The 11,028-nt window shown below is 43.1% G+C and overlaps 1 protein-coding gene across 2 annotated transcripts in view; it reads left to right on the top strand.

The window, feature by feature from the left end:
• Nucleotides 1-11,028, top strand: part of Dtnbp1 (dystrobrevin binding protein 1) — a 94,352-nt gene that overhangs the window by 48,633 nt on the left and 34,691 nt on the right. For both annotated transcript variants that reach the window (XM_031359581.1, XM_031359582.1), the window contains exon 7: nucleotides 9,025-9,047. In XM_031359581.1, coding sequence (XP_031215441.1) covers nucleotides 9,025-9,047 — 23 coding nt within the window. The remainder of the gene's footprint in view (nucleotides 1-9,024; nucleotides 9,048-11,028) is intronic.

Raw genomic sequence — 11,028 nt, 5'->3', positions numbered from 1 at the left:
CATTGCTTTGTTAACACTCTCAGCACATAAGACAGCCCCAAAGACAAAAAATGCCACAAGACGGCCCCCCTTGGAAAAGTTTGTGGGATACCTGGGTGAAGCGTTGCTGGGTTGAGCCTGGGGTCATGTAGCTGAGCAGCAGGTCAGAGATGGTACAGCGGAAGCGGGTCTCAAATTCGTCTCCAGCAGCCTGCATGGCTTGGTGCCGCGGGTCGGCTGCTGGGTCTTCCCTAGAGCCAGCTCCACAGACATAACCTTTCTGCCTCAGCTTCCACTAGAGCCCTTTCTGCCTCAGCTTATGTCTGGGGTTGAGGCTGTGGTCACCATCCAGGAGGCCAGCCTGGATGGGGAAAAGGCCAGGGATCTGGATCTGGCCCTGAAAGAACTGGAACTGCAGCACCTGGGACCCGGCCCCTACCTCCAACGCTTTGGCAGCTGTGGGGCTGACTGCCCTCTCGGGAAACCTGGAACCACGGGATCCTGCCAACACCATTTTTTATTTCCGGTTCCCCAAAGAGCAGCCCAAAGACCCAGCGGCAGCGGCCCCAGCTCCAACACCATCCATCAGTCAAGGGGTGTGTAAGTCGTCAGTCCAAGGTCCAAACACACACACACAAAATCAGTCACACACAGACATCCACCTTTTCAGGTCCATGACACCGAGAAAGACAACTGGGCCCAGTAACAAATATCAGGTACACAGGTAATCAAAGCCAAATCAGAGTTGCTCGGCCCGTGCCTGCCACGGCTGCCGAGATGGACTGGTCACAAAATACACACAAAAAGATTCACCTCAATCTCGAGTGCCAAACTTACTTCAGAAAAACAGACAGCTGAAAATTTACCGAGGTCCTTATTTCACCTGAACTGACATGTTCCTAACCTCCGTCCAGGTTGCCAACATCAGAGTTACCATCCATCCCATCGCAGTCACAAGGGCGACAAAAATCAAACACAACACAGAAAATCAGACAAAGAGTAACACAACCCCAAGCAGAGCCAATCAAACAGGTTTGATGTCCTGGAGAACAGACCCACACTCCCCTCGAGTGTTAATGTTTCTCCCCTGGCTTCCCGTGGGGTTCCTCCTGGGCTTTCCTGAGGATCCCCAATCCACTGGGACGTCTCCCAGGGTACTAGTCAGTGGTCCTGACACGTCTGTCGACCAGCCCCCTTTCCCCCTCACGGAGGGCATGGAGTCACTGACTGAAAATAAACTAAAAATAAACCCTGCCATCAATAAACCCTGCCATCTCGGGAAGCGGCTAGCTACAAATTCACAGGTTGTAAAACAAGCAAGCAGTTCCTAGACAAATGGAAAACACACAGACAGACAGACGGATCACATGTAGGAACTCACCTCCAAGGGGTCTTCAGAGAGTCAAGGGTGGTCGTAAATCCCGTAGACGAGTCCCCAAATGAAAGACCCCCAGAACTGGGGAGGTCCTTACTCAAGTCTCAGGATGATGCAACTACCCAATAACTCACAAGAGACCGAACTTGCTGCAATCACATGAAGTTTATTTGGGATAGCCCGGTACCAGGGTCGATCTCGTGACCATGCTGGCCAGAGGAGTTCGACCCTGAACACAAGAAGTGAGGGGTATTTAAAGGGAAAAACCACAAGCTGTGGGCGGGGAGAGGGTTACCAAGGAAACATAACATAAAAACAGAAAATTTCAGAGGGACCCAACCCAAGGTATTCAGTTAGGGAGGGGAACATATTCCTTCTAGGAATGTAATCTTTATCTATCGGTCAGCAGGGTGGAGGGCCTCAGCAGGGTGTAGAGCCTTGTAAACCAGTAGACCTTCATTTCTAGTTCTGCCCTCATTGTGGATCAGTCAAGAGGGGCAGGTTTCAGGAACCAGAGCCCTGAGGCCTAGTGTGTCAGAGGCCTAGGTTGTATAACCAGGCCCATACAAAACATATAATAGAAAGGGTAGGGGCTTATTGAAAATCAGCAAAATGTAACTAACTCAGGGTTAATAACTGAGATTAACCCTTTTTCTAAAGATAGTTCAGTTGTATGTGCTTACACTTTATGATTTACAGACTGTGATAACTCTCAGTGTCTGATGGTTTGGAGCTTACCTTTTCCACCAGCTCTAGTTGACTGGCTGGCTGGTTGGTGACATGGCCTTATGCAGTCCTAGCCTGAGCAGTTGGACATTCTGAGCTTTTCTCAGGGCCGTAAGTACGGAGGGAGCTACCTGTTCAGTGTTCAGCTGCATGTTGTCTCCCTGTGTGCCTGCATCTGCATCTGCCTCCCTGCTCTGACGTTAGTGACAGGAGAAGAATGACTGGAAAGGGAACCAGAAAACAGAGTGCTCCTCCCCTTTGCTCCAGACTGCTCCTCACTGTCTCGGTGCTATGCTCAAGCAAGGTAATAATGGCTCAGGTTTTCTATGGCTAGGAAGTGGGTCTCTGTTATGCCTGCCTGTACTCTTTATAGTCTTTTTTTTTTTTTTTTTTTTTTTTTTTTTTTTCTGAGACAAGGTTTCTCTGTAGCCCTGGCTGTCCTGGAACTCACTCTGTAGACCAGGCTGGCCTTGAACTCAGAAATCCCCCTGCCTCTGCCTCCCAAGTGCTGGGATAAAGGCGTGCGCCACCACTGCCCGGCCTCTTAATAGTCTTTAGTTCTAGCTTAGGAAAATGTCATCGTCACTGTTTCAAAGGACATGAATTGATTTATTTATTGTACTGGCTTCCACAGAGAGACACTTTCCCCTCATTGAGCATCTTTTTAATTTTCTTGAAGTTGTACATCATGTTTTGGCTATAAAAGTTTCAGTCCTTCAATTGACTAAAAAATATATTGTCATAAAATAGCACATTATTTCTCTTAAAAGAAAATAAAAATTATAGGTAACTCTCAAATTATTGCAGTAAGATGTGTGATCTATGATTTTTGGGGTGATCTATACTTTAACATGGATTATTGAAACTTGAAAGTATACTGCAAGATAAATACTGGGCTAAACAAAAGCTAAAATGTTATTTTACCTGATATACTATTAATATTCCTCTTGAAACAAGACTAATGAACAAAGTGCATAGCATACTGTAGTTAAAATTTTGTGGGCAGTGGTGGCGCATGCTTTTAGTCCCAGCACTTGGGAGGCAGAGGCAGGGGGATTTTGTGAGTTTGAGGCCAGCCTGGTCTACAGAGTGAGTTCCAGGACAGCCAGGGCTATACAGAGAAACCCTGTCTCGAAAAACCACAAAAAAAAATTGCTTTATGGAAATTATATAAATTTGTGTTGTATTAAAATACTGATAGAGAATAAATCTAGGGTATACTTAAATGTTTAATATATATTTTTTCTTAACCTTTTAGGTAATTAAATCTATTGATAAGTCAATTCTTAGTTACCTAACCCTGTGAAATTGGCCAATTTGAACTCTGTAGCACTGCTAACCTACACTTTCTCTGTTATAGGCTTTAGTTTCTGTATAGACGCTTCCTTGTTGATATCTCTTGGATTCTAGTACTGGTTCCTGTTACTTCCTTTTCCTGTCCTCGCCTTAGGAGTTTTTATCTATCCTTGCAGATCCATCACCCACTTGGTGATCATGGGCATCTCTTTACCTTCTAGACACTTGTACATTGAATTCCAGCGGTCACCTCAAGATCACCAAGCCCTGAGATATCGTCCACTACAAAACTTGGATGTTTCCAGTCAGATGCTGCCTTCTACAGAGTTCTGCAGCCCATAGCCATAGGGGTCTAGTAGCCTTTCTCTTCCCCTGTTTCTACTCGGCCCTCAGTTCACTAACACTTCTTTCATTTCATCTGTGTTTTCCTGTATTTATTGGAGTCCTTTGAGTTCAGACCCATATTTTGGTGACTGGCTTTCCTGTCAATAATCTTTCCCCAGTCTGATTATATTACTGTTATAATAATTTATTTTTCTAAAATATAGGTGTGACTAAGATTTCTCATCTTTAAAGATAAAAATTAAATTATAATAATGATAATATGAAAATATACTTTATTCTCCAAAGCATAGCTTTTTGCATGAAACAGATTTTCATATAAAACAGATTTAGAAGTAATTTTTCTCAAGCCTTTTACTGGAATATAATACATATATAGTTTATTGCTATCACTAACAAGCCCATTTCCTAGTCCTTCATTGTCTTTTTTTATAGCACTTTATAAAAATTCCACATTATCTTTGATACCATATTTCTCAGAATCTTTCAACCTTAAATGCCTGTGAATCTAGGATCATATCATCTTATTACTTTTATGCTGAGTTTACACAGTATAGATTGTGTGACATATTTTTATGGGGAGATGTGTTTTTTCTCCCTAGCTGGGAGGGAGAAAAACCTGTGCCTTTTCCTTCCCCTGGCTTGAGGCTTATGGAGAAATCGCCATTTCTTTGGGGTCTGTTATTTTAACTGTCTGAACCTTTTGTACATACAAGTAATGTTGGGGGGGGGTCATTAAAGGTTCTATGCTGAAGAGTTAATCTGTTAGAGGTTGGCCAAGTTGCCTCTCCTGATGAGTTCTGAAAGTACCGAAATAAGAAACCGGAATCTTGAGGGAACTCAGGGCAGCCAGTACTTGAGTGGAAGCAGGACAGGAAAGCTTATGTCTTGTTTTTATTATCATGGCTCCTGTTATAATAGACTTACGAGTTTACAGAGTTCACCAGAGAAGCCTGCTTCTTAAGCAGCATGCTCAAGGTAATAGCAAACATGATAATGTGATTTCTCTTTAGGAAAATGTCTAAAGTATGGGAATGTCATGTACTCTTAACTATTCTCTAGAAATTAAGGAAGGTCACAGGCATTCCTGTCTTCCTTCTTACATTTGTTTTCATTCCAGATTCCCTTCTTGAGAAATATCAGCATCAGCTGTTCCTATCCCCTATCAAAGATCCATTCTACCCTCCCATAACCTTAATTCACGCTTACCAATTAAGGCAGCCTTTATCAGCATAAACCCTTATTGGCTCTTAGGCTTTAGTGGGGACTGTCCCAGTTCTGGACAGGGACTAAGTAGGATCTATTTTAATGAGTCTGTACTTACTCTTCCTCCAGCGTCAGTATTGTTTGTGGCCCGCAAGCCTTTGAGTCCTTCACGTAAGTAAGGGACACTTCGAGGACTGCCCTTTTCTGAGTCCAAGACATAATGCAAACTACAAATAAAATCTGGCCCAGGTGGGTCAGGAAAATCAAGTTAATCTCCATCAAAAGCAAACTGCATTTGACACTTTAGCTTGAACAGTGAGTTGTCCTTGTCCAATTGGTTGACTCTGGTTGTTGGACACAATAAATATTACTTGGAAGGAGAGCCTAGAGTCACTTGTGTTGGGGTCACGGGGCGTGCAAATAATGAGGGAAGGACTGAAGTCAGAAATAAATCAAAAGCAACTTTATTCACTGCGGAGAGAGGGAGGGATGCTTCTAACCTGTTAAGGTTGAGGCCAGGCTTGAGAGCTGACAAGTGACAACTTTGAAGGGCAGGAACAGTTTCCTTTTGAAGCATAAACCTACAGCAGATGTTCAGGGGATAATAAAGAAGGAATTTGTAAGCAGGGTGGTGGTGGCACATGCCTTTAATCCCAGCACTTGGGAGGCAGAGGCAGATGGATTTCTGAGTTCGAGGCCAGCCTGGTCTACAGAGTGAGTTCCAGGACAGCCAGGGCTACACAGAGAAACCCTGTCTTGAAAAACCAAAAAAACAAAAAATACAAAAACAAAAGAAGGAATTTGTAAATCAAGGATTAATTCTTCAGCCCAGGGTGTGGTGGTTGATACAGGCTCAGGCTATTCCAAGGCAGTGGTCTTACTTGAACTTTTGTGGATGCTAACTGAAAAGAATATAAGACCTGAGGACATGCAGTAAGAGGGCGGGGGTGGAGGCCAGTGCTTTTAATTACTCTGGGTAATGCCTTTGTCACAGTTGGTTGCTGTGAACAGACACCTTGACCAAGGCAACTCTGTAAGAAAGTATTTAATTGGGGGCCTGTTTAAAGTTTCAGAGGTTTAGTCCATTATCATGATAGTGGTGACCTATCATGATAATGATGGTGGCATGCAGGCAGGTGCTGGAACAGTAGCTGAGAGCTACATCCTGAGCTGTAGGCAGGAAAAAAGAAAGAACTAGGCCAAGCATGGGCTTTTGAAACCTCAAAGCCCACCCCCTGTGACACATGTCCTCTACAAGGCCACACCTCCTAGTCCTTGTAATCCTTTCAAATAGTGTCACTCCCTGGTGACCAAACATTCAAATATGTGAGCCTGTGGGGGCCATTCATATTCAAACCTCCACGGTGCAGCTAGGCTGCTGACTTGGACTGAAAGCCATTCTGGTTGCTGATTGACATGGAGCTGCTATAATTGCAAGGCCACTAATTTGGAAGCCTTTTTTTAAAAAAAAAAAACCTTTTTCCAGGTCCTCTGGAATGCTCTGCTGGACTACTATACTATCTATACTAGTTGAGCCAGCCTGTAGCCGGCCTTCTCATTTGTGTCCTTCCTCTCCTTCCTTTTCTTTTAAAGGTCTCACTATATAGGCAAGACTAACCTTGGGCTCACAGCAGTCTTCCAGCTTCCGACTCCTTTAGGTGCTGGGGTTATAGGTATGAGCTCAGCTGTCGTTTGACTTGTGTGTTTTGGTGAGCCTGTTGGTCTTGGGGAGAAAGGCCTCTGTACAAAGTGCAGCTAATGGCTGCGTTTTTCTTACTGGATCCTTTGTGGATTCCAAGATGACCCTAGAAAAGGGCTTCCCAGTGAAATTTAAGAACAATGGCCAGCTTAGATTTCTTTTGCCTTAAGGTCTGGGCAGCAGACAAGTCAGTATTGGTTGGCACTTTGGGAACAGTTAAAAGGTCGATTGTCATATTCTGGGCTTTTCTCTTTGGTGAACCAGGTTCTTGTCACTGATGTCATTCACAAGAGGAGAGCAGGTCAGTCTTACGAACATCTTTGAGCTTACTCAGGACTTAGCGCTGTTTTTGTTGGTAAAATTCATGTGTCTTGAAGTCATGGATCCTTAAGACCCTGGATTATTATTTTATTTATTTATTTTTAAAGGTGGGTCCTTGCTCTGTAGCCTATGCTCAACTCAAACTTTTGGTCCTCCTGGCCTGCCCTGGCCTGCTGAGTGCTAGGATTATAGGTGTGCACCACCATACCCAACTAGACCTAGAAGTCTGTAGAAAACCATGTGTGTGTGCGTGCGCATGTGTATTCACACACACACAAGCCACAGCACTGGTGTGGAGGTTAGCGGAGAAACTTGTGACAGTCAATTCTTTCCTTCTGTCGTATGTTCTGGAAATTAAACTCGGGTCATCAGGCATGGCAGCAAACCATCTTGCCAGCCCAGTGTAGGAATCCTTTTAATATTACTTTAAGTGTTGTTGTTGTCAAGGGAATGCAAGCCGCGTGGACCTATTTCCTGAATTTCAGATTGCTTTCCCTGTAAGAATACTGTTTATCTGTCTCCCTTGTCCTCCCAAACAAGAAAGGCAAATCAAACCATTACCGGATTGTGAATGTTCAGACGATGTCGTATGGGAGGAAGCTAGCTATAGGAGATGCCACACCAGTTTTTCCATCCTGGGTATGAGAAATACCTTGAATTTTTGAATTTTAGCTTTTTTTAAAAATTATTTATTTATTTTTCTTATGTATGTGAGTACACTGTAGCTGTCTTGAGACACACACCAGAAGAGTGCATCGGATCCCTTTACAGATGGTTGTGAGCATTGTTTCTGCATCTTCCCAATACGGGTAAAATAACTCCCATTCTAGGGCTGGGCCTGTTTGTAGGTTAGCTGTAGAGGATTTTCCATGGCATGCCAAAGTATTCAGGGCTAATGCTCATCTGGAATGTTCTACATAAAATTTTCTCTGTGTCACTTGTGTGTCAACATTTACCATTTGCAGGCTCTCTTAACCCTGAAAAGGACAGTTGTCCTAGAAAGTAAGAAAAGGTCTCTATGAATGCTAGGGTCCATTTTACGCTGTATTTTGCTTTTTACAAGGAATAGAAACCCCAGTGTGATACCACACAGCTGTCCGTGCAGTGCCTCTTTGTGTACCTGGTTGCACAGGTGTTTTCTTGAGTTTGATGGTAACCTTGTGCCAGGCAGCCCCTCTGTAACAAGCTTATCCTATGAGCAGGAGGGTATTTGTTGGCACAACCCTGGTGTGCTTTTGGTGCTAGATGGATCCTCTTTGTTCAGAAGGGCCAGTGGACAGCCTTGTAGTCAGCTTAGGGTGTTGAATTGAGTCCTGAACGTGCCTACATTTTTAGTAAGACCTAGAGTGTAAGTGACAGGTAGACTTGTATTGCAGGAGAGCTATCCTTTACTAAAGAGACTTACCTCCTCAAATGTTCTTATTAATACTGATACAGGGAAGACCGTGTAATTATAAAATTATAAGAGAAAACTGGAATGGAACTTGCTGTGATCTCTTTGTCCCAGAGTGTTGATTTCATGGAGCATTATCTGTTTCTTCACTGTGTTTTGCCCGAGGAATGTAAGGATGCGTGTAAGCATCCTTAATTGACATTGACATTCAGCAAACCAGAGGCCTAGAGGCATGTGGCTCTTCAGGGGCAGCGTGAGCCGTGAATGTCAGTCTTTCCTATTGTTTTCTCAATTTCCTCTTTGCTACTAAATGGAGAAATACCTACTGCTATTCTGGTAAATTTAATTGAAAATCTTAAAAACCTATTGTTTAGTATTTATCAAAATTATAATAAGTGCCTTTCTAAATTTTTTCTGTATGAGATGGACCACATATAACATGAAAATGTTCTCTATATTCTTATATTTTATTTTTGTATCTTAAATTTTAGTAGAGTTTTTGAGCCATTAGGAGATAAGAGCAGAAATGAAAACCATTACTTCAGTCTAATTGTGTTGATATTTTCAGTGATGCATAGTCGATAGGTGAACATCCAAAGCTATTCTGGGTATTTTAAGCACATAAACTGTGCAAGAACAATTTTCAGTGGGAAGGCATTTTAAATTTGCTTTTCTCTTTTCTTATAGGAAGGAGCTTGAAGCCTTCAAAGGTAATTCTATGTTTAATTCTTCACTTCCAAATAGTTGAAGATTAATTGATGTCAGATGTTGTATCTTAGCGATAAGGAAATAACCCCTTCCTTTCCTATAAATGGGGTAGTTTATATTAAAAAGCAGATGTTGGCATAGCACTGCTTGTGTAAGTGTTAATCATAACAAGTTTGAAGTTCTGCTTTAACTATATGTAGCACAGGTGCTCTGTGAACGTTTGCTATAACCCTGGAAGAAATGTTAGGCAGGTGGAGTACTAACTCTGAGTTATTGAACCTTAGGGTTTCAGAAACTGGCTGGTGCTGTACATCTGGGTCACAGGAGGAGGAGCTGGGGAGGGAGCTCAGAATATGCCTGTAGGCTCGTGAACTTCCAAGAGGTGTACTTCATCAGAGCCGAGCTCTGTTCCTAGACTCTTTGTGACTTGGATGAGGCTTTGGACCTTTGGCTTGGTTTCTCCATTTGTAAAATTAGAGATTTTGATGAAACACATTCTGAGATTCTGAAAAGCAAACCAGTGTTGCTTTGATCTTGGAGCTTTTTAAGAGGGGCGTCGCGAACAATTCTCAGCTGTGTTCACCATGCTTGGTCACATTAGTCACTGCTTTGTTGCTTTGGTGGAGTGCTGTGACTAAGGCACTTGATAGGAGGGAGAGTGCATAATGGCAGGAGAGGGAGAGGCTCAGAGGTCACATCTTTAACCATAGACATGAAGCAGAAAGTGAACAACTGAACGAGGGTTGATGATGGGAGCAGTGGAGGCCTGCCTTAGTGATATATTTCCTTCAACAAAGCTGTGTCTTCTCAAACCTTGATAAGCATTGCCCCCGCTGGAACCCGAGTGTTCAGCTGCCTGGCTGTGGAGGACATTGCTCATTGAAACCACCACACTAGTCCTGGGAAACTCTAGTAAAGCAACCACAGACTTCCTAGCAGGCAGGGTCCTTCCAGTATACCCCTGTCAGGTGGGCTTTACTAACTCCACAGAAGCTCCCATTCTCAGAGGCTCTTTACAAGACATACAAGTCAATTATTGGTGACTCTCTTGTGGTCTGCAGCATGCTTGTTACAACCTCTGTGAGCTTGCACTGGCCTACGGAGTGAGCACAAGTTCTCCAGTACGTTGTTTATGGTTTGTATTACCTGTGTGGAGTATTGTTAGCAGTTTCAGGAAATAACTACTCTTCAAGACGAAGGGCCTGAAGGCTTGTTTCTCCTGTGGCTGCATCGAACAGGCTCCACTTTGTTACATTTCTGTTTCACCCACTGTGGTGACTAAGCTCATGGCCAGTTGTTGAAGATAATGTTCTGTGACTACGTACGTGATGGCATGCATTGTCACACTCTAGTGGCTCTTACATTAACCGTGATCCCCTATTCATGGGCATTATTTTTCACCAGTTGTTTAAATGAAATAATATTTGAAGTCCTCATCAAATGCTTCTTTGCTTCTTGTTTGTTTTGATTGACCAGTTTAGCATTTCTTATATAATAAAGAGATGGAAAAGCCCAGTCAAGCTAACAGTAAAAGACAAGCAGGCACACATGTTATATAAAATGTCAGCTTTACTTGCATCTCCCCGCTGAAGCATTTTGTTGTAGTATATGGTTCTCAGAGACCAACCATTTGCAAAAGGTTAGCTACTGTTACATATTGCTTGATAGGATAATTCAATTTAGGATGAAATATACTGTTTATACACACATTTCTAATTTTGTGCAACATCTACACTAGGTCTATCTACAGAGCAATTTATGCTCTTGAATATGACCAAACTCAAAATTTGCATCATAGGTAGGCTTTAAGTGTATTTTAAAAATTACCCTTAGCCAGACGGTGGTGGCGTACGCCTTTAATCCCAGCACTTGGGAGGCAGAGGCAGGCGGATTTCTGAGTTCGAGACCACTCTGGTCTACAGAGTAAGTTCCAGGACAGCCAGGGCTACACAGAGAGACCCTGTCTCGAAAATCCAAAAAAAA

Source organism: Mastomys coucha, unplaced genomic scaffold (genome assembly GCF_008632895.1).
Source record: "Mastomys coucha isolate ucsf_1 unplaced genomic scaffold, UCSF_Mcou_1 pScaffold7, whole genome shotgun sequence".
Lineage (NCBI taxonomy): Eukaryota > Metazoa > Chordata > Mammalia > Rodentia > Muridae > Mastomys > Mastomys coucha.
This window is presented reverse-complemented; position numbering and strand designations above follow the sequence as displayed.